At 41.1% G+C, this 24,382-nt stretch overlaps 1 protein-coding gene across 10 annotated transcripts in view; it reads left to right on the forward strand.

Annotated features, from left to right (window-relative positions):
• Window positions 1-24,382, forward strand: part of RIMS2 (regulating synaptic membrane exocytosis 2) — a 982,185-nt gene that overhangs the window by 773,844 nt on the left and 183,959 nt on the right. Inside the window, exon 17 of one of the 10 annotated variants that reach the window (XM_077493156.1) lies at window positions 15,451-15,479. The exons of 8 other annotated variants lie outside the window; for them this stretch is intronic. In XM_077493156.1, the coding sequence (XP_077349282.1) occupies window positions 15,451-15,479 (29 nt within the window). Of the gene's footprint in view, window positions 1-15,450; window positions 15,480-17,890; window positions 17,977-24,382 lie in introns of those variants that run through there. One more of the 10 variants, XM_077493151.1, reaches the window with a different exon arrangement.

Consider the following 24,382-nt stretch of genomic DNA (forward strand, 5'->3'; position numbering starts at 1 on the left):
TAGATGGTATCATTTTATCGTTTTTGTATTTATGAACAGAACTATATTATTGTCTCAAAAATAAGTCTATGAGGTTACTTAACCTCTTAAGATGTCATTTGTTAATTTGTGTGAAAACAAATCGGCCGTTACCATGGGGCAACAATATATTAAAGTAGACCTAAATAAGAAGGCCTGGTGCCTCCTGTAATGTTGTTTGGTCCAGCACTGCATCTCCTAAATATATAGATAATAAACATTTCTAGACCTTATATTAAAAAATAGAGATGTGCACATAGCTTAAAGGGTCAATGTCACAGAGTTTATGAGATCCTCTTTGTTGCCAACACTGGACACCAGGTAGGACAGAGGATAGAGCTGTGTAAGTCGTCGGACAGATGAGCAAATAATATCTGGTGATCTGAGTGGACTTGAAGCTGTGGCCTCGCTTTAGTGTCCACTAATGAGGGCAGGTGTGTCCAGCAGAGATCAGAGCTGCAATGCTGATTAATAGGGATGAGCTCAGGCGTGTTTGCACTCCCCGTGTGCAGAGCCCGCCAAGAAGTTGGCACTGCACCGTGCTAATCACAGGCAGTTAGACATTGGGGTTGGTTTACTAAAGGCAGATCCACTTTGCACTACAAGTGCACTTGGAAGTGCAGTCGCTTTAGATCTGAGGGGTCGATCTGAAATGAGTGGAAGCTTTGTTGATTTTATCATCCAATCATGTGCAAGCAAAAATGCTGTTTTTTATTTTTCTTGCATGTCCCCCTCGGATCTACAGCAACTACACTTCCAAGTGCACTTGTAGTGCAAAGTGGAGTTGCCTTTAGTAAATAACCCCCAATGTCCTGATGCGCGGCTGGAGAAATCGGGAAATGTCTCACTGCCTGTGATTAGAGCAGCGCAGTGCTGTCCTCCTGGTGGGGGCTCTGCACGTGGGCTGTACGATTACGCCAGAGCTCATCCCTACTGATTAACAACAGGTGGATCAGGTGGATGGCAAAGATTGAGGCTGGTTAACACTGTTGAGAAATGTATGCGTGTTTCCCAGCATCCAATTCACACAGCAGGAGATTGTGACCAGCTATCTATGGAGCTGGTTCACACATCTCCACAGCTGCTCCATTACGAATGGCACAGAAGCCCTGTGCGTCTTTTGGTTGGTTTCAGGTCCGAATTCAGACAAAAATTTGTGCTAAATCGGACCTGAAATGGTGAACGGAGCCGCACCAGACTCCTGCTGTGAGCCACTGCATGCTTATACGTGAACCCAGCCTCAAGGCTGATCTTCCAATAAACCCACTTAAAACGGATATTGGCTTTTTCCTGATATTCCCCAAGCTCCTAAATATTTGCAGCTTCCTTTTCAACTCCATCCACCGTTGTAGCCTTTATCAATGTATTTCACACTCCTTGTTGGGCTTTTCATTTGTTTCCAATTACGAAATATGAAAAAGAGGAGAGAGTCCTTTTTCCATAACAGGAACTACATGGTAAAGGATTACTGTCCCGTGGGAAGTCAACTGATGCTTTATCACAAATTAGAAAGTTTCTTTATTTACCCCTTTTCTGTACAATAATTGCAGTTATAGCTTCATAAATGATCATATGAATGAATATATATGTTCTCATTGTACCCCACACTTCCTCTTTATTGTTTTGTTCTGTGTGGTGTGTAGTTTGTTTCATAGTGTGCAGTGTAGTTTGTTTCATAGTGTGCAGTGACCTAACTATATAGTATGTATAGGCCTTTTTGGATTGACCCTTCAAACTTTCTGTTTTTAAAGTTTCTTTTTCAAATTGCATGTACGAGCCATACACATGGGAGGCAGACCTTGGTGACTTCACTGGAACTCCAGACAAAGACTTGTGACTTTTTTTCTTAGCTGGTCTTGTGATTTCTATATATTTTCCACACTGCACAGCTTTGGATAGTCACTTTTCTACTTCTTGGTTGAGCTTTAAAACTTCCTGTTCAGACTTACAGGAATCCTGTCATTAGAGAAATGGCAGGCTGCCATTGCTGACCTTTGTCTTAAAATACTTACACAGACCTACTGGCTTCTGATTCATTGGCAGGAAACTCAGAGAAAAATCAGATATCCTGATCTTTAAAATTGTTCTGTGTCAGGCAGATATTATTATCATAAGGAAAGGTCAGCAGTCGCATGCTCCATGTTTTTTTTTTCATGACAAGTTATCCTAAGGGCTCGTTCACACTAGTACATTCGGATCACTCTTCAGAGATCTTTTCAGGGGTTAAGGAGGCGTAGTATCGCCTTCTCAGCGTTTGCTTCAGCCCCTTGTTCCCCGCACTAGCAAAGTGCAACCAGGTGTATTGCACATGCTTGTCCTGCACTTGCAGAGTGGCCTATGCACTTGAATGGGTCATGTTTGGCGGGTGCTACACCTGCCAAAAGCAATAGTGGGTATAATTTCTGCTACAGCATGTGTACACCCCCGGTGGTTGGGGGTTGCGGTAAAAGTGCTACTCAACTGTGAGGTTTTGCGGACCCCCCCCCCTTCAAACCACTAGTTTGAAAAAGCCCCTAGGCCCCCTTGGCGTATTACAGCAACATTTGGTAAAGTGCAAATTATTGCATTGAACACCAATGCGTGTATGACACTGGATTGGGGTGACACTTATTTTGAATGACACCCCAAAACACTATTACAGTAGGCAGAAGTGCAGCTGTACTGCAGCGCTCTGCAACACACGTCATACCTTGCAGTTCTCTTTGTCCTGTTCTCTGTGTGTTAAAGTGGATGTAAACCCTCACATATATCCAGTGATGTGAACAGCCTCAGATGATACACAAATCTCCCTACTTAAGTTTTACATGTATATCTGCTGTCTTCATCTTTATATACTGTTTAGAAAGTGCACGTCCTGTTAGAATTTTCTCTTCCTGTTCCAACAGGGGGAGGGAAGTCTTGCCATATACTGTGAGACAGCTGATTGGAGGAAAGACACACACCCCCCTCTCCTTATAGGCAGAGACTTGCAGAGCTGGGCTGTGAATTGACCAGCTGTCTGCTAATCTATTTATAGCACCCACCCTGACACAAATCTCAGGCTGGTTTTATCACGTTTGGCAGAAGTTATCGGGGTGATAACAGAAGAACGGAGCAGGAGAAAGCCACAGGACTTAGGGCTTTGGAGAGAGATAAAAAAACACTGCAGATATATGTGCCTAGCTCAAATTTCATAAACCGGGTTTACATCCACTTTAAGGTTTTTTGCTAGCCCATTCAAAATTAAAGTGGTTTTAAAGGCTAAAGGTAAAAAATCTTTAGTGTGCAGGTCCACTCTCAGCCCCCCTAATACTTACCTAAGCCCGATCTCGCTCCAGAAATGTGTATGAGTCCCGAGGCTCTCCCGGCCGGGTCTCTCCCTCCTGATTGGCTCCCGCTGCTGTCAATCACAGCCTCTGAGACGGGAGCAGGGGACGGGGCTGCTCTCTTTGTCTTATGAACTCAGAGAGTCAACTCGGGAACAAGCATGCACGAGATCCACAGCAAGCGGCTTGCTATGGGGGCACTCGGCAAGGGGAACCGGCCCATAGTGCGAGTGGGGGACCCAAGATGAGGAGGATCAGGGCTGCTCTGTGCAAAACCACTGCACAAAGCAGGTAAGTATGAAATGTTTGTTATTTTATTTTTTTTAGAAAACATTTTACTTCACAATCACTTTAATGAGCTAGGTAACATGCTGTGTTTAAGCATGATGAGTGCATAATATGAAGGAGCCCAGAAACTTCCTGGCTCCACTTTCTGCTAATTGGACAGACATGATGATGCTGTTTAATTGCCCAAATAATATGTTGGAGATTGAAAGGTGACAATTTGCATTGCTAAACCAAGAAATAAATGTGTCACTTGCCTGCCTGTGTAGTGTGATCTATATGTGTAAATCTGGATGAACAGAATTACAAATCCTTTAGCAGGTAAAGAGAATATACATACATACATATTCTAGCTGTTTATTTAGCTCTTTGCCTGAAGTTCTAGTTACGTTCGACCATTTTCTGCTTTTCAACTTTCATGAACAGAACCTATCAATTCCTGAGAGACAAAATGCTTTTCAACTCTTAAAACGTTTTGATAAAGTGTGCTTTTTTTATGGGAGGCTGCCATTTATCAATTGATATCCTTTTTTTTCTTAAACATTAGTCAAGTTATAAAAAAAAAAAAAAAAAAAAAAGCTGGCATTACAGAGTTACATGAGTACTGTGCAGGACTGGCACGCCATAACACAGCGGACGCAGTCATATTTTGGGTTTAACCAAATTAAAAAAAAAATACAACCTTAAATTGGAACTCCAGACAGAAATGTATTTTGTGATTCCTGCACTAATAAATCCTTGATGCCTTCGCAGATATTAAAGTGGTATTAAACCCAATAGGAAACATTTATTATATTGCAGCTTACCAACTCTTAGCGCTTGTACACACGGTCGGACATTCCGACAACAAAATCCATCGGAATTTGTCAGACGGATTTTGTCCGAAACTTGTGTTGCATACACACGGTCGGACAAAGTTGTTGGAAAATCTGATCGTACATAATGTGATGATGTTATTTCATTATGACGGGACTACGTTCAGGCTGGTAGCCAATAGCTTTGGTCTAGGAATTTGATTTGAGCATGCGTGGCACTTTGTCCGATCGGAATTCTCTGCACATGATCGGACAAAGTCTGATCAGATCATGTTGTCGGAAAGTTTTATAGCCCAGCTCTAAAACTTTGTCTGTCGGATATTCCGACGGAAACAGTCCGATGGAGCCCACACACAGTCGGATTATCCGACAACGCGGTCCAATCGGACATTTTCCGTCGGAATGTCCGACCATGTGTACAAGGGCTTAGATGTGATGGCTACATTCATTTTCTTTTTTTTTAAGGCTTTCTTTCTTTTATTTTCATCTGATGGTCTGGCCAGTAAGCCTGTTGTTTTTTCAACAAAACAAGCTGTCTTGAAGATGTAGCAGTTAGAGAGTTGAGACAAACCATTTAAAACTGACATGGTCAGCTTTTATTCATTTATTGAAGGCCCCTTTCACACATGCGGACCGTTTGGCCGTTTTGCATCCATCCATTGACGGATGAAAAATGGACATCAAGGTATTTCAATGGAAAAACTGATATAAATGGATGATCATTCATTTACGTCTGTTTACATCGGCTTCTGTCAACATCCGTTTTTTGGAATGGATTAAAACGCTTTTTTTCTTCCATTAAAAAAACACATGTAAACGGACAAACAGTCTGTTTTTGCATGAAAGAATATCTCTGGGACTCAAATGGTTAAGAACTCTAGCTGGCAGATGTAAAAATCTGATAGAAAAACAAATGAAAATCGGATGAAAAACTGATGTAAACTTCATACGTTTTTCTTTAAAAAAAAAAAAATGACTGAGCTGATCAAACAAACAGGTTCGTGTGTGTGAAAAGGGCCTAAATCCTTTATCCGAAAAGGAAAGAAACTGATGTACCTGCTTACAAAGTGATAGCTGGAATTCAGCTTCAATTTGTTAGTGTATCTAAATCTGTTAGTGCATCTAACACTCCCCTCCCCCAGATAAACCATGCTGCTGTCCAAAGATGCACCCTGTGCTCATTCATCCAGAGTGGGGGCACTCTCATACAGGAGGTGTGTTACTGGCTGGATCACCTGGTAAAAACAGAGGGAAAAAGCTTAAGAAAATGAATGCAGCCACCACATCTAATGGTTAGTAAGCTGCAATATATCATTTTTTTGGTTTTGGTTTTAATACCACTTTAATGATGTTACTAAGCAGGTTACCAATAAATAGCAATAGTTTTTCTCTAGGAATATCAGAAATTACAGTCCCAGAACCCCTTTCATTGTCACAGCTCCCATTGGGATGCCTTCTACTAACCAGTATTACATGAAAAAGGGCCGGCTTGCAGAAAGGGATCCTTAAACCATCGGTTTGGGTTTTATTTTGTTTGGTTATTATTTCTTTTGCCTGTAGGTGTAAACGTGTGTGCTACCTCTGAGGACAGGGATCCTTGTCCCAATGTTTTCTTTCCACTTCTGGTTTCTATTAGACTGGTCAGCTGCCATCTGCTATAGGCCCCTTTCACACAGACATTCTGATCAGGTCCGCCCGTCAGTTTTTCAGGTGGACCTGAGCGGAACCTCCATTCTTCTCTATGGAGCGGAGGGTGTAAACAGACATGTGTTTGTCTACACCCGCCTACATTCAATTCGATCTGCCAAAAACAGACAGATGAGGATACGTTCGCCATGTGTCCGGCAGATGACAGGCGGTCCGTTTACATGCAGCGGGAGTGTCTGTGTCCGCTCTGCATGAGTGGAGTGGACACACACCTGTCATCCACCTGCTTAGCAGGGATATGTGGAGAGTTCCCCTGCTGAGCAAGCGGATCGCAGCCGCAATCCGCCTAGTGTAAAAGGGGCCATACAGTCAAGTAAGCGTTCTTTCACACGAGCGTTCCGTTTGTTTCATCAGTTCAGTCACATTTTTTCAAAGGCCTCTTTCTGACGGATGGACCGTTCAGGTCCACCTGTCAGTTTTTTAGGCGGACCTGAACAGGCGCTCCATAGACCTCTATGGAGCGAAGGATGTCAGCGGTGACATGTCTAACTCTACCATCCGTCTTCATCCGATCCCCCATAGAGGAGAGCAGCGCTCTGACTGGTCCGTCTCTACACAGTGTGCAGAGAAGGACCTGTTATCTGCCTGCTCAGCGGGGATCGATGGAGCGATCCCCCGCTGAGCAAAATGAAGCCCATACACGGACACGTCCGTGTGAAAGGGCCCACAAAAAAAACGTATCCATGTATTCAGTTTTTCATCAGTTTCTTATCAGTTTCTCATCAGGTTCTTATCAGTTGTACATCAGTACATCCACTACCAATGCAAAAACAAATTCAAAACAGACCGTTTGTCATTTACATCCATTTTTCGTCTGTTACATTTTATTTAACAGAAGAAAAATAGGGGTGTGATCCATTCCAAAAAAAGTATGTTGATGGAATTGAATCTAAATGAATGTAAATAGATGATCATCTGTTTTTCCATAGAGATGCATTGTCTGTTTTTTCATCCGTCAACAGATAATGAAAAATGGACCAGCGAAATGCTCATGTGAAAGGAGCCTAAGGGCTCCTTCACACAGACGTGTCCATGTACGAAGCCTGCTCTGCTCAGCGGGGGATCGCTCTGTCGCTCAGTTTAAGGAGCGTGATTTTCATATTGTTAAATGAAATTTTAAAGCATTTGAACTGTGAAATAAAAAATTTGGATGTGCAAATGAAAAATTCTTTTAGAAATAATAAATAATGTAAGAGTTGAAAGCACTACCATTATATAGAAATAAACAAAAGACAGATGAATGAATCATTAATATCGTAATTTTCCCTTTTATCACATCTTAACTTTTGTGGTTTAAAACATGTTCAATAAGCAATACTCTCCTGTGGCCAGGAGGGGGCACAAGATATCTGTGTTTTAGTATTCATTAAAATAGGCAGAATATGATAGCGTAGCATAGTGTGGCCTTTTGAAGAAACAGAGATATTTTATCAATCACCGACGTTATACACTCATTCATTTAAATAAAAAATTTTATTGCAGAATATTTGTATAGTGCTAATTTGTTTTCATACATGGTAAAAAAAAATAATAAACATGTCCAATGCATATCCACTCTAGTTCCAGGTTATCTCATGAATTTCTTCCATCTTGTACCTTGCGTTACCCGGATTTTTTCTGACTGCTGCAAAAACCAGAAAAGTCATCTGAAAATTACCATAGTCCTGTTAGATTTAGGACACATATCAATGGGTTTTGCTTTGTGGCATCAGCTTGACATCGGTTTGAGGGGATTTAGAACTCATTTAGAATTTATTAACAGGTGCTTTTTACTTGCAGTTGACTTCCTCCAGAGCTAAATTTGACCTGCATCTGTAGATTGTTCATTCCCATAGATTTGTATTGGTCAAGCTGGGAAATGTCTTCAACATTTGTCCAGTTGAATTTGACTAAGGCCCTATGTCAGCTGTCTTTTGTTCACTTTGAGCAGGTTTTGTATTCCCATACAAGCCTTTGGAAATGCAAAACCCACATGATGCAGGTCAGTAGGAGGCCAACTGCCAGTCAAATGAATTCTGAATGATCTCAGAAGTTTCTTAAACTGTTGCCAGCGACACCAGATGAAGGTCCATAGACACAGGCCATTACTACTACCAATCAGTGCCCACTGGCGCTGACATTCAGTGCCTATCAGTGCCTCCTCATCTGTGTCACCTATCAGTGCTGCCTAACAGTGCCCATCAGTGCTGCTTACCAATGCCTATCAGTGGCTATTGGTGGCACAGTTTCACTGCTGCCTCCTATCAGAGCCCATTAGTGCCGCCTATCAGTGCAGCCTCATCAGCGCATTTCAGTGAAGGAGAAAAATTACCTGTTTGCAAAATTTTATAACAAACCATGAAATATTTTGGTCTTATTTTGTTTGTTCAGCAAAAAATAAAAACCCAGTGGTGATTAAATACCACCAAAAGAAAGTTCTATTTGTGAGAAAAAATTATAAAAATGTCATTTGGGTACAGCAGTGCAATTGTCATTCAAAGTGTGACAGCGCTGAAAGCTGAAAATTGGTCTGGGCAGAAAGGGAGTAAAAGTGCCCAGTAGGCAAGTGGTTAAAAGATTTACACTTGATACTTGATCCTTATTTTTCTTTTCAGAGGACAGTGGGCACCTAAGGCCTGACAATTACCACCCTGTCAGCTGCCTTATCTTAAATCCCAACTCCGGGAAAAGCAAAAGTTTGGTATGCAGTATGGCTGCACATCATACTTTAAGGGTTATTTCTGTATAGGGGCAGTAAGTTGTACTTACCTTAGCCTCGGTTCCCCTGGCAAATGGCATCCCCCTTTGCTCCAGAAGTAAACTGTCCCCCTAGACCTAAGTGCACAGTTAAAGTGATATTAAAGTTTTTTTTTTTACTATTCTTATAAAAAAAGACCGCTTTAAGCTTGGAGATCCTTGCACTGCAGGTCCTCAGATGCAGCTTTTATTCCATCTAGGAGAACAATAAGCAGCACAGTAGTGAATTCACCAAATCTCACTCCAAATTTCCTGAGACTTAGGCTGGATTCACACATATGCATTTTTTGTGCTTTTTGCATTTTGCAGATTTGCACTACAGCCTATTTAACATGGTTTCCTAAAGCAGTAAAATGCATAGGTGTGAATCCAGCTTAACAGTCGGAGGTAGCAGAGCATTAGATGATCTCACACTGCAGATATGCATCTATAAGGCTAGAAATTAGGAGTACCTAGACACAATCACATGTCAGGAATACAAGGTAAAGGTACATTTGTCATGGATATTTCCCTGATTGCAGCACAGGACATTTTTAACTATTCTGGCAGACCCAGATATCCTGGGGGCAGTACGTGCCCTATCATAATATAATTTCCCATACCTTGTATAGCTACATTTGATTCGATTTATATCTATAAAGACTATTGAGGGTCCTACTGATAGAAACATCCAGTATAGGGTTGCAACATATGCATCAGTCTAATCCCTCTGCCCTTACTGGAACACCTAGAGGTGGGTCTATCATCTGGGACTTCACATGGTTCCCATGTGCTGAGGTTTATTTGGATACAGGGTTTTTCTGTGAGCACCCATTTCTCCTGGAAAAATCTTTTAAGCAAAATGGGTTGAGACAAGGAACCAGTCCAAAGCATACCCCTGATTTATGCCTCTGTATTCCTAATTTTGTGTGGTTTTGAAACAACTGTTGGTCCTTGAGAGGATCTTTAATAGATTATGGGGCTGTGGAAGGGTTCTGAAGTGATGTATTAAATGGGATTGTATTACTTAGGTTTTGTAGATTTTAATGATGATGCGGCCAATTTGATCTTTTTAATACAGACTACTGTTTGTAGAATAGCCTAATGCAAATAAATAATTGCATTATTTTAAACAAATATGTGACATTTCTTTGGGAGATCATTCACCTGAAAAGCCCCTTAATTATGGGGGACTGCATAGGCACAATTTCTGGATATTCTTTATAAGACAGGAACTCTTCACCACTTTGGGCTTAAATTCATTTTAACAGTTTAATGATTAATATTACTGTAATTATTGTGTGGAGTTTGTCTTTAATGCTGCAGATTATAGAGTTACATTTCATTTTCTAGCAAATCCACAGGCCCAGGGGTGCAGTTTAACCGCTTGTCAACTAGCCGCCGCAGTTGAACTGTGGCAACATGGCTCAGTTGCGCGAATCGCCATCATGTTACGTCTGTAACATATTTGGCCACAAGGGGGCACGTGCGTGCCTCCCTGCCTTCCCATGGAACTGATGAATACATATCACCCTAAACTGAGTAAAAATATATTTTTTCGTTTTTTGGGGAATATTTGTTTTAGCAAAAAGTAAAAAATAGAATTTGCAGAGGTGATCAAATACCACCAAAAGAATGCTCTTTTTGTGGAAAAAAAAAAAAGGACGCCAATTTTGTTTGGGTGCAATATCGCATGACCGCACAATTGTAAGTTAAAGCAACGCAGTGCCGAATGGCAAAAAGTGCTCTGTTCAGGAAGGGGGTAAAATCTTCTGAAGCGGATAAAGCAGGCACAGTCTCTTTTGGTATTTTGAACCACTTCTCCTGTTTTGTATTGTGAGCTGACAGATTTACAGAAGTATGGTCAGAAAGGCCTAAAAATAGACCTGAACATACACCAATATCAAAGCAAGTTCTAAATGGTGCAATTCAGCTTCAGAGCTACACCATTGTTACTTAGAAGCTGTGTTATAATTTATTCATGCCTTGTACATTTCATCATATGAATTAATAACCTCCTTGTGCTTTAGGATGGCAGTTTGATTTTTCCACCGTTTTTGATAAGTTTCCAGTGGGGATAAAGGCAACAATTTGAGGTTTTCAGCTGCTTATCCTGCTGTTGCAGCTGTCCTTGCTTAGATGAAATTGGAACTAAGCTGCGTCCAATAAAATATAGCTTAAAGTTAACCCGTACTTCACCCATAATGGGTAGAGTGACAGGTTCATTTTACTGCAGGGCCCTTTAAAATGATGTACGTAAAGCAGATCTTCACTGCATCTGAGCCCCACAAACAAAAAATACTATTTAATTCATTTTTAATATTCAAAGCAAACTCCCCCATCCATCCATATTACTATAATTTATTACGTTGAGAAATCGCTTTGAAAAACAACCCCCCTTGCATCTCTGGCCATGGCCGTCTTGAGTAAGGACATGATTCGTGTAGCATTTACTTCCTGGGGTCCATCTGCCCTTAGCTTAAGCATGCAAGCAAGAGAGTGTGCTTGGCTGAGAAAACCTCTCCTCCCCTCCTTAAAACTCCTGGGATGTATGACATAATTTGCCTAGGCAAGAAACCAGGAAGTAACTGGAAAAATGTAGAAAAAAAAAAGGTTGAAAACAAGTAAATATGATATACTTTCCAATCTATTTACTAATGCTAGCAGCATGAGAATTAAAAATAATCAACTATCGTGTATTCAAAACACAGAAAAAAACCTGCAAATTTATAATATATATATATATATATATATATATATATATATTAGCCAATGACTAAAAGCAACTGGACAAAGCCTCTGTTCCATAAATATTGGGTGTTAAATATATTATAGCAGGAACCCCTAGTGTCCAGTTTTGTGAAATCAATTTCATATTAAGTACAGTATGTAACAGATATTGGGTCCCAGCGTCCATGGGACTAAACAATAGATATATCTTATCCCTTCGTTATATAAGAGTGTAAATACGCAATCCCCCCAATAGGTGTTACAAATTCTCAGAGGGAAAGATATCAAAAGGACCTATAAGCATACTGAACAATGTAAGACTGAGACAGGCTTAGTAGACACTTATAGGATGCATCTGGCATAGGTGTAGTGGACATTCAGCTAATTTGGTGTACACCGGCATTTGGTAAGTCACACTTCAAGACAAAAGGCTGGTAGCCCCACCACAGGGGATAATAATGTTCCACTGTCCGTGCATGAGACCAACCCCACTCAGAAACAGTAGGAGAGGTAATAAATAGTAAATTTTTGGGGAAAAAATGTTTCATGAATTAAAAAAAAACACTAAAGTTAGCCTGTTTATTTATTTTTTTTATAATGTGAAAGATGATGTTACGCCAAGTAAATAGATGCCTCACATGTCACACTTTAAAATTGCGCACACTCGTGAAATGGCGCCAAATTTCAGTACTTAAAAATCTCCATAGGCGACACTTTAAAAATATTTTACAGGTTACATATTAAGAGCCTGTTCACACTGAGGCAGCACGACTTGCAGCGTGACTGCCTCAGGCGACCGGGATCCGACTTTAGCGGCGGCTTGTGAAATGACTTCTGTATAGAAGTCAATGCAAGTCGCCCCAAAAGTCGTACAGGAACCTTTTTCTAAGTCGGAGCGACTTGAGTCGCTCCGATTAGAACGGTTCCATTGCATAGAGCGGGACACCACTTGTTAGGCGGCTAAGTCGTCTGACGGGTCGCCCCTGTGTGAACCGACCCTTAAAGTTACAGAGGAGCTCTTGGGCTAGAATTATTGCTATTATTCTAACATTCGCGATGATACTTCACATGTGTGGTTTGAACGCTGTTTGAACGCGGGCATGACGTACGTATGCATTCGCTTCTGCGTGCGAGCATGCAGGGACGGAGGCACTTACTTTTTTTTTAATTATTATTGTTTATTTGACTTTTAATTTTTACACCTTCCCTTTGACATTTATTTTTTTATTCTATTACAGCAAATGTAAATATCCCTTGAAATAGGAATAGGGCATGACAGGCCCTCTTTACAGCGAGATATGGGGTCTATAAGTCCCCAGATCTAATCTCTAGATCCGGCCTCCAAAGGTCATAGAGACTGCCAGGGACCATCTGGTCTGCGATATTCTCTATGGTAAACGGCCTTTGTCAGCCAATTCATTGTCTGGCTTGCCGATCGCACGGCAGTCCGTAGAAGCACCAGAGGGTGGAACATCCCCTCCCGCTGCCTGTAAAAACAAAAACGTGGCAGAACAGCCACTATGATTGTTTTTACATAATAGGGAATTGCTGGCAAAAAAAAGACGATATCTGAATGATGCCTGCAGCAGTGGTTAAGAGTAGCTACATTGCAAAAATAAACACCCATATAGACATCCATGATTAGGCATAGAAAGAAAATACTTATCAGTCCCAGTCCATCAGCACTAAAGTCTTGTGTTTTTTTTTTTTTATTAAAAATAACAAACATGTTATACTTGTTCTGTGCAGTGTATTTGCATAAAGCACCCCCGATCCTCCTCTTCTCAGGATCCTCTGCCTTTACAATTACTTTAACCTGTACTTTGCCCATAATGGGCCCATAACGAGCAGATTCCATATTACTCGTACAGCAGATTTACTTTAAAACACTTGGGCAATACTCTTATTATGGAACGGTATATTTACCAACACAGGGGGTGCCCAGGCAGGTTTGAAAGGCTGTGGTCACCCTGGCTTGACACACCTGGGCCCTGAATCCAAGGGAATTGGTAATGTCTAGACTTTTCAATGCCCTACAGGGGGATTCTGTTATATATATATATATTATCTGCTTTAACCACTTGAGATCCGCGGTATAGCCGAATGACGGCTACAGCGCGGACCTCCTTTGCCGGGACTACGTCTATTGACGTCGTCCCGTGCATGAGCGGCCTGCGCGCCCCCTGAGGGGCGCGTGCGGCGCGCTCTGTGATCGGCGAGTCTATGAGACTCGCCTGATCACTGATCCGAGCAAGGGGTCGATCCCGACCCCTTATCACGTGATCAGCTGTCAGCCAATGACAGCTGATCATGTGATGCAACGGAGCCAGTAATCGGCTATTATTTTTTTTAGAAAAAAAATAGCCGATCACCGGCGGCCGTGATCGGGACATTAGTCCCGATCACGGCCAGCCCTGCCAGTGCCCACCTGCCCCCTGCCAGTGCCACCTTAATAAAACATAAGTGCCCCCGTCAGTGCCACCCAGCAGTGCCCACAGTGCCACCCAGCAGTGCCCACAGTGCCTCCCAGCCGTGCCACCCACAGTGCCCACAATCTGCCTCAACAACGGTGCTGCACCCCAGTGCCACATATCCGTGCCCATCAGTGTCATCTACCAGTGCCCAGCAGTGCTGCCCATCAGTGCCCAGCAGTGCCACCTATCAGAGCCAACTATCAGTGCCCATCAGTCCCATCTATCAGTGGTACCTATCAGTGCCCCTTAGTGCCACCCATCCGTGCCACCCATCCGTGCCCATATTTGCCCATCAGTGCCGCCTTATCTGTGCCCATCAGTACTGCCTTATCTGTGCCTATCGGTGCCACCTTATCGGTGCCTATTAGTGCCGCCTTAACTATGCCTATCAGTGCCCACCAGTGCAGCCTATCAGTGCCCACCAATGCGGCCTATCAGTGCCCACCAGTGCAGCCTATCAGTGCCGCCTCATCAGCGCACTTCAATGAAGGAGAAAAATGACCTGTTTGCAAAATTTTATAACAAACTATTAAACATGATTTTTTTTTTTTTTTTGCATCTTTTTTTGTTTGTTTAGCAAAAAATAAAACTCCGAGCTGTAATTAAATACCACCAAAAGAAAGCTCTATTTGTGGGAAAAAAATGATAAAAATTTCATTTGGGTACAGTGTTGTATGCCCACGCAATTGTCATTCAAAGTGCATCAGCGCTGAAAGCTGAAAATTGGTCTGGGACTGAGGGGGGTTTAAGTGCCCAGTAAGCAAGTGGTTAAAAAATAAAGAGCACATGAGGGGAGATTGGAGGAGTGAGAACTCATGTATTATGTTTATTTCTCTTGCTAATGCAACGTTAACTGAGATATGTAAATGCCACTGTTAAAAGCATATTGTATGTACATTGGAAGCTGATTAAAAACCTTTTCCGATTTAAAAAAAGGCAAAAAGATTGTGCACTTTGCATATTTTTAGACATTTAGGGGTGTCATTAACTTTCTATTGACGTTCGCATAGGGCAGTGTGAACTGCCTGCGAGTCCTATGCGATGCGGGAACCAGCACGATTCGCACTAGTGCGAACCAGCATTAATACTTAGTCAGTGAGCCATAGTGATGTGCTATCCCAAGCCTCAGTGCTGTCTGGATATCTCTGTGTTTCCAGGGTTGAATTGCTAGGCTGGGTTCTTCTAAAATTTGTATTCGCCCACAAAGTGGAGTGTACCAAAACATAAATACCAATTCTCCGTGTGTTTTATGGCATGATATGCATAAATCTGTGATGCCTAATTCACATACTATGTCTGCTTATTCAAACAGCTTTAAAGGCTAACTCCACCCGAAATGTATATTTGATTGCTTTTTCAAATGTTTTCTAGTTGCTTACATGCATCCCCCTACACTCTTAGGGTCAAGAGTTCTCAGCCTTATATCGAAAGTCATATGGGTTAAACATTAAAGTTGCGTTTGGGCTCAAGGGAGTAAACTGTTAAGTTCAAGTGAACCTGGCATAATAAAAATAGGGTTCTGTCATTGCCAACTTCTTCAGATGCTTCAGCTTCCCTAGTTTTGGAGAGATTCAGAGTTAAGGGTTCATTTTTATGATTGCTGGTCTTGTGGCCAAAAGCCTAGATATTAGGTTATGTAATTTCTGCTGCAGGGAGAACCAAATGCCCTAGGCTTTTGCTCAAGTATAGAAGGAAGCCTGAAGTAGTATGATCCCCTAGAAACATCAGTCCTTCTATTGCACTTTGTCTACCCCATCAAGACTTTAAAATAGCTGATTATAAATTTTTTAACATTTGAATATACTGTAGATCCACATCAAGTCCTTTATTCTTCAATGATTAGCACATCATGGACTTCTGTTGTACGTGAACTAGAGTTTAATCTGTTTGATCTGCTCCTCTACATTTTGCTAAATTCTAAAAGTGAAGCTGCACAAGTATATGAAAATCAGAGTACAGGGCTATGTTGGGGATTAGAAATCGGTTATCATGATTCTCACATACTAGGTTATAACTCTAAACCAGAGCATTCACTTACAGTGGCAATAGGGTTCATTAACTGCCAAACTATTGTTTTTTTTTTGTTTGTTTTTCTTTAACAAAGGTGCATAAATATACATTCGTTATCCTCCAAAAATGCCTGTTTGAGTAGCACCTGGTCACTTTTATTGCCAGACTTATCTTGGGTAACAACAAGGGTTGTTCCTCCTGCCCAACTTGGCCTGTAGCCTTCTTTCAAATAACAGTTGGTATGTTGATTACAGTCAACAGGTGGCAATAATCATTCATCCCCGTAACTATCAGTCATCCTGAGATTTTGTTCTGAATTGCTGCATAGATTGCCTAAGCATCATCTGAGCATGTTCAGACAATGTTGCTCAACTGGAGTCCTCAAGAACCCATTGTATACTTGTGATCGGGGGGCTTTCTGATCATGTGACCTCTGTGACAGCCAAGCACAGCAGTCACACCCACCTCTCGGCTTTTAATACTCTTGAATACCCGCCTCTCGGCTTTTAAAACTCTTAAAGCGACGGGAGGTGGTCAGTGTGAAGAGGTTGTGATTACGTGGGGGGGGGGGGGGGGGGTGTAATGCATCAAAGTAAAGCCTAGTACACACAATTTTTTTTTTCATTCAGCTCAGGGGGTTGAACGAAAAAAACTGACAGCTCAGAAGGCGTCGCTGTACTAACTATATGTTGTTAATACATCAATCACGATCTCCCTTGCTGTGCTATTGTGTTCTGACGGAGAATTGCCCCTCCGCCAGGACACACTTGTCATTGGCTGAGAGGGCTGATCGGGAGCCAATCGGCAGACCTTTTTTGGTCATGCCCCTTCGACAGAAGCCGGACGAATGGACCAGCTGCAGTACACACGGGCCTGACATTCGGCCCATGTGTACTAGGCCTAATGCAAAAACACTCCTTTCATTCCCCACTGCCCATAGTTACATAGTTAGCTTGAGATTAGGAGGCCACTATATCAAGGAGGATAACTGATCTCTGTGGAAGTCCTGCTTCCTTAACTGTATCTTCTTTTTGTCTGAAGTTAGAGTGCCATAGCAGAAAAATTGGAGCCTGTGTACCTAAGCCCTGGAGCTGTGACCATTTGTCAAAACACCCACCTTGATTTTATTTTTGTTAGTCTGCACACTGAGGGCTTGATCTACTAAAAAATAGAGAGTTCAACCCAGTGATCCAGTGTTCTCTTCAAATAGCCAGATGTATGGTTGGCAAAAGAGTAAAATTTCTCTTTGACTTCCCTTTCCTGAACGTCTTTTGGACATGATTGGATGATCAAAGTAGTCACAGCCCCACCGTTCTGTCTGAACATTCTTCATTTTTAGTAAGCCAACTCCTATGTATACTGCAGCACTCTTGGTGATTATTAGCTGGAGATTGTTTTCTAAAGCTTACAAACGTTATGCCTACAAGGCCGTTCTGTTCTCCTTTCATATATGCAATGTGTTTAAAAAGGAACTTCAAATTTGTTAGTTTTTTATTTTGAGATTGTCAGCTTGATGTGAAGACAGGTTTGTTGGGGTCTCATATAAAATCTAAATAATGGCATATATGTATATATATAGTATATATATATATATATAAATGTTTTTAATAACATTTTGCAGGTTTATTTAGTTCCTTAGTATTTCAAGTTTTGTTTTGTTTAAACTGAAATTCAAAATCACCTAAAACCTATGTGTGCACCAAATTTAGTCTCCCTTTTCATTTGTCCCAAATGTAGTACCCTCCACCACTTTGTTGTGCACCTTTGTGTTGTGTCCACGTACTGTTATGTTTCTGACAAGTTTTAATCTCTCTTGGTTTATGCTAGAAGTTACTTGGGAAGACCAGCAGAGAAAGGTGAATGGTGCAATAGCTGATGACAAACCATTGCCAAGAAAGAAAGCCCATTCAGAGCCAGGTTTGTCAGGGTTTTGGAAAACCACCTGAAAAGCATGAGGCTTGCGCAGCGGGGGAGGCTCATGCTTTTGTAATGAGTGTGATCATCATCTACGCTTCTCACTTTGGTGTGTTTAGGCGTAGTTCATGAGAGTACCGCCTTTTACTCAGTGTTGTGTATCATCCCTTTTCAGAAAAAAATTAGTTCCAGTCTCAATTATGGCAATAAAATGATGCCAGCAATCCAAAGCGTAGGGCCAAAATTATTTTTATTTTAAGTTATGTTAATAAAATACTTATGAGATGGCGAGATTCTGCTTCATGTTAATATGTGACAAATATTTACATAGTTCTCGGTTTTGCTGTTCATAGTTTTGTTTATTGGGTTACTATATATTCAGGACTGGATTTAGATAACTGTAAAAAATAGGCACGCATCTGTGGATAGACTAAACCAATAACTACAAAACAGCTAACATAGGGTCTGGCGGATGTCCAGGGGGCTCACCTAAAGCCTACATACTGCTGCTGTGGGGAAGATGTACAGTGGGGAAATTAATTATTTGATCCCCTGCAGATTTTGTAAGTTTGCCCACTTACAAAGAAATGAAGGGTCCATCATTTTTATCATAGGTGTATTTTAACTGATAGACACAGAATATCAACCAAAAATGCAAAAATTAAATAAAAAAAAAGATACAAATGTTATAAATTGAGTTGCAGTTCAGTGAGTAAAATAAGTATTTTATCCCCAAGCAAAACATGACTTTGTTCTTGGTGGAGAATCCTTCTTGGCAAGCACAAAGGTAAGACATTTCTTGTAGTTAGTGTCCAGATTTATTTTGGTCCATTCTTCTTTACAGATCTTTTCTAAATCCTTAAAGTGGAAGTAAACCCATGGATTTAAACAGTTAAAAAAAAAAAGGCATGCCGGGAATGCTAACTGCACATTGGCTGTGCTCTCAGCCAAACTATGAAACCATCCAATGGCTGGTGTCATAACGAATCACATGTGCAGCACCATAGCAGTTGAAGATTAAACAGAGGCAAAGATGGACCCTAAGACCCTAAGAACACCATCCCTACAGTCAAGCGCGGAGGTGGAAACATGATGTATTGGGTCTGTTTCTCTGCTAAAGGTACTGACCGACTTTGCCACATTTAGGGGCCAATGGACGGGGCCATGTATTGTAAAATAGGACACTGAAGATGAGTCATGGATGGGTCTTCCAGCATGGCAATGACCCAAAATATACCACCAAGGCAACAAAGGACTGGCTCAAGAAGAAACACATTAAGGTCAGGGAGTGGCCTAGTCAGTCTCCAGACCTTAATTCTTTAAAAAGTTTATGAAGGGAGCTGAAACTTTGAGTTGCCAAGAGACGGCCAAGAAACCTTAAGGATTTAGAGAAGATCTGTAAAGAAGAGTGGACCAAAATCCCTCCTGAGATGTGTGCAAACCTCATCACCAACTAAAAGAAATGTCTTACCTCTGTGCTTGCCAACAAGTGTTTCTCCACCAAGTACTAAGTCATGTTTTACTTGGGTATCAAATACTTATTTTACTCACTGAACTGCAACTTCATTTGTAGCATTTGTTGTATGTGTTTTTTCTAGATTTTTGGTTGATATTCTGTCTCTATCATTTAAAATACACCTATGATAAAAATGATAGACCCTTCATTCTTAAAAAATCTGCAGGGTATCAAATAATTATTTTCCCCACTGTACTTGTATCTAGTTGATGTCTGATGGGGAGAGGCAATGCCGGGACAGACAATAAAAGCGGGGCAGCTACCCTGTTCCCCCATCCTTTCTGCCTTATTCCATATCTGCTGCTATCTCTGAAAGAGTTTTAGACGGGTGTCCTCGTCTTGGAAAGAGGTGTCCTTATTTGAGATCGTTATTACCAAACCAAAATTTGTTGTAGCCTAACCATATTCAACCTAATGCTAGATAAACATGCATGTGATTGACCTGTCAGTATGATCATTGGGATGTATGAAATGATCACTTGATACAGAAGAAGTGGTAAGTTCATGTGCATGAACCTGATCACTTTTAATGCCAAGAGTCTCAGTCATATACTTACTTGAGTATACTAAGGTATAATATACCTCCCAATTAATAACACTTTGTCCCACTTTAACAGGCTACATAAAGAACTGTGGACTACAGCTAATCTTTGTCCAAATCCATTACTGAACAATGTTCTGTAATTTGACAATTTCTATCACAGAATTCTGAAGTAGCTGCTGGTTAGGGACTTTTTCAGACCTATGTAAGTGGTTTCGGTCATCAGTGCACTGTATTGTGACTTTAAATAAAAACCGGACTGTATTATTCAGTGGTTCAATCCCAATATGTTTTTATGTGGTGGACTCCTGCAGTAGATTTCTATACACCTGCATACAGCAGTTCTCATGTGCTTTAAATGCAGTGCAGATATAGCTATCCTCTTTAGGATACCTTCCAACATATTCAAACCGCACTCTGAAAGTTTGGGGTCTTTTTGACCTTCCCTTTTTCATTACAGATGTGAAGGAGATTTGAGCCAATGGCAATTAACCTGAATTAATTTTAATTGCAAATGGTTGGAGAAGGAAGCTTTTTAGGGTAATTATGAACCACAGAGCACTTGTCCTTTAGGCTTTGAATTCAATAAAGCTGATTGCATAATCTGTCTGACCCCAAATCTAGGCCTACATAAGTCTCTGTAGTTCCACTCCCCATTGACACCACATAATGTTTGTGCTTTTGGAAGTCTTTGTATGCCCTGCACTTATATACACTTTACTGCTTATCATAAAATAAGTGCTTAGGCTATATGCCTTGGCACCCAGCTTGTCTTTCAATAAAAATGGTGAATCAGATAAAAATTTCCAAAATGATCATCCTTTCTTTCAGCTCTTGTGGTAAAGACATTTAGTCCCAACACACAATTTTTTGTCAGTACAAGGTGCAAGGGCTTTAATGTACTTGGTTCCCGAATGTCTGCTGATTTTAGGCACTGAAACCATGCTTATCCTAAGGGCCAATAGCGGTTAACAATAAAACATAGTAACATTAGAACATTAACTCAATAAAACAATAACTTTTTTTTTATTGAAGTCTGTACCGAAAAGAAAAATATATATGCCGAAGCATGGGGGTGATCTGCCCACTGACCACCCCAGGCCCCCATGCTTCGACATAGATATATATTTTTTTTACTGTGAATGAGAAATCTCCTCCAGCAGTGCTGCAAGCGCTGACATATGTATTCCGACGGCAACACCCTGTTGCTGTCAGAATAAACATATCAGTGCTGCAGCTGAATGGTGTACCTGCAAAGCAAACAACTGTTAACAATAAAACACAGTAACAACAGAACCTTAACTCACTAAAACGACAATTATTATTTATTTTATTTTATTTTTTTTACTTTTTTTGGTAACTTATACTTAACCTATTTTCCTGACTATCTAACATCTTTCAAAACCCTGTGTGAAGACTACCGTGCTGTACCCTATACTAATACTCCACTAGTGTGTGGTAGCGACGGAAGCAGTCCTTGAGGCAGCGACCTGGTTAACCAGGACAGGAGGGACAGAAACAGTGGATGTCTCTTCTTATTCCATGTGTGCTACATACACAACATCTTTTTTGGGGTGACTTTTGGGTCAGGGTACAAGAAATGGCATCAGGAAAATGCCTCTCCTGCAGCAGCCAGCTCCCTGCATCTGGATTGGGACTTCGGGCCACAGCACCTTCTGGATACAAAAGGGCTATGATGATCTCTTCCTGAAATTTTAGGAAGGATCCACTTCGTCCAGCTGATTTGTAAAGTACAAAAGCATTGTACAAAGCCAATTGAAATAAATGTACAGACAATATACAGACACTTTCTTGTACCAGCATCTGGCTTTACGGGAAACTAAGTACAGATTCATCATCTGATCATTGAAGTGCTTCCCTCCCATGTTAAGGTTGTAGTCATGGACACAGAGGGGCTTCTCAACAACACCAGATGCCATTAAAATTTGGACTATCGTGTCTGCATGAATGGAAGATAGGAGGAAAACATCCCGTTTGTCCTTCCACTTCATTGAGAGCAATTCATTATTTCTCATGCAGGCTTTTTCCCACCTTTCTAAGTCGGGTATTTACAAGCCGTTGGGGGAAATCCCTGGTGATTAGGTCACACAGTGCCACATAAGCCAATTCCAAAGTCAAAAAGCTGTATAAAAAGTGGCAAAAATTGTCCACGTACAAGTGGTACCCCTTAGGGAAAAAGGGAAACACCAAGTCCCTAGTCTGGGCTTCCGGGGGGGTTCCACATGGCTATCTTTTTCCTATCCTGTCTAAATCCGAAAATCACATGGTATAGCCAGTTACCCTCTCACAGAGCTTATACATTTTGACCCCAGATCAGGAACGCTTGCTGGGTAGAAACTGAATGCAAGGGGGGCAGAAAAATGAATGAGGGACTCATCTACGCAGATGTTTTGTTGGAGTGTATACACATCTGCTAATTTCTGGCAAATTTAAGGTGATTTACGAGGGGCCAATTTTTGTGGAGCCGATCATTTTCACGGTCACCTCAAGGGCAACAGAGTGCATTGTCATTGAAATGCATAAATAGCGTTATATTGTCATATCTAACCCTGACCATGACAGCAGAGATGAAGGGCATATAATTAATCGGGTCTGTGGACCAATATGACAGCAACTCATTCTGTTTAGTAATGCCCATGTTGAGGGTTAAGCCCAAAAACATTTTAAACTCAGAAACAATGATAGTTTTCCATTCTAATTGTCTGACAAGGTACTAAGTTGTGTTGGCTCCGAATAACTGCTCAGCATATAAATTGCTTTGGTCTACAATCGATCAATACAGATCTTCGGTGAAAAACAGCTCAAAAAAATCAAGGGGAGTAGTTAAATTTGCTGATTCTACCTGAATTCCGGGTTGGGCAGTGAATGGGGGAAGTATGGGTGCTGCAGAATTTATGGGCTGCCAGTCAGGACTTCCAAGCACATCTGGAAGGACACTATGGCCTGTACGGGTCTGTGTTAAAAATCTTCGGGGCTGCAGAATGCCACTTGTGCTAGCCACCGTGTGGCTAGGCCACACCTCTGAGGATCCCCCTGTATAGGCCAAGAACCTGCTGCCTTAGAAGGAACTGAGTACACAAATTTGGAATTACAGTCTCTGTAGGTCCTAATACACCTGCTGTCTAAAGGGTGTGGGCAGCTCATCTCAAACAATTGAATGCTACTCCTGTTTTTTAAATTACATCATTTAAAATAAATTAAAATGTATTCACCGAAAACATGCAATTATTTAGTGTCACAATGGCAGATGTAAGATCAGATGGAAGTGGTAACCACTGCCAGTCAATCAAATGTCAGTTATCAGTTTAGTAGACCAATTTGATTGTTCAGCTAGTTGCTTTGGGGTCACTGTCCATCATTCTTTTCACTATGTTATCAGTATGTGTCTATGTCTGTAAATAAATATGGATAGCAGTCACATTCAACTGGACTTGTTTTGTAACATTCAAGATGTTTTGCAACTCATCCAACTGGGTTTCCTCAGTTCTAAGGAGTGTTGAGACCATGCCTCTGTGTTTATGCCCACATGGGTAACTCTTCACTTTAAATTGTCCAATGAGTGGAAACACTGGAATATGTTCCCAGCTTTCATAATTTGTATTAAGAAAGTCAGTTAAATAAGTGGTGAAATACCTGCACCTTTGACAAAAAAGTACATTTTAAAGTAAATAGTTAGCTATAAAATAACTTGGGTCCATTTAAACCTTTCCAAGCCCCTGTTAATATGAGCATGAGAATTTAAAAGGAAACCCGTTAGGAGAAAAATATATATACTGCCACTAATACCAAAGCTAGTCATGCTGATCTTTTTTGCGACATTGCTTTCTTATTATTTGACATACAGTACTGTGGAAAAGTTTGAGGCAGGTGAAAATTCTGTAAATTAGGAAAAAGTGAAAAAGAAGTGTTAATAGTTTAATTGTATCAATTAACAAAATGGCTCCTGCTGCTATAAATTTATTCAGTGAAAACCTGAGACAGCAGCTGGAGCTGCTGGGCTCTTTACGTCGCTGGAACAATCGGGTTCAGGTATTAGGGGGGCTCTGGGGGTAGCTGCACCACAGAAGGCTTTTACCTTAATGCATAGAATGCATAGAAGGCTTTTCACCTTAATGCATTAAGGTGAAAAACCTTGAGACTTTACAACTCCTTTAATGCCATTGGCTGTATGTTTGGGATCACTTTCTTGCTGCAGAATATATTTCGGGCATATACCGTATTTTCCGGCGTATAAGACGACTTTTTACACTAAAAGCAAACAGCCAAAAAGTGGGGGTCGTCTTATACGCCGGGTATAAAGCAAAGCCGTCTTGTATGCAAGCCGCCCGCTG

This window comes from Lithobates pipiens, unplaced genomic scaffold, assembly GCF_037356315.1.
Source record: "Lithobates pipiens isolate NorthernLeopardFrog02 unplaced genomic scaffold, aLitPip1_a1.2 Scaffold_19, whole genome shotgun sequence".
NCBI classification, from domain to species: Eukaryota; Metazoa; Chordata; class Amphibia; order Anura; family Ranidae; genus Lithobates; species Lithobates pipiens.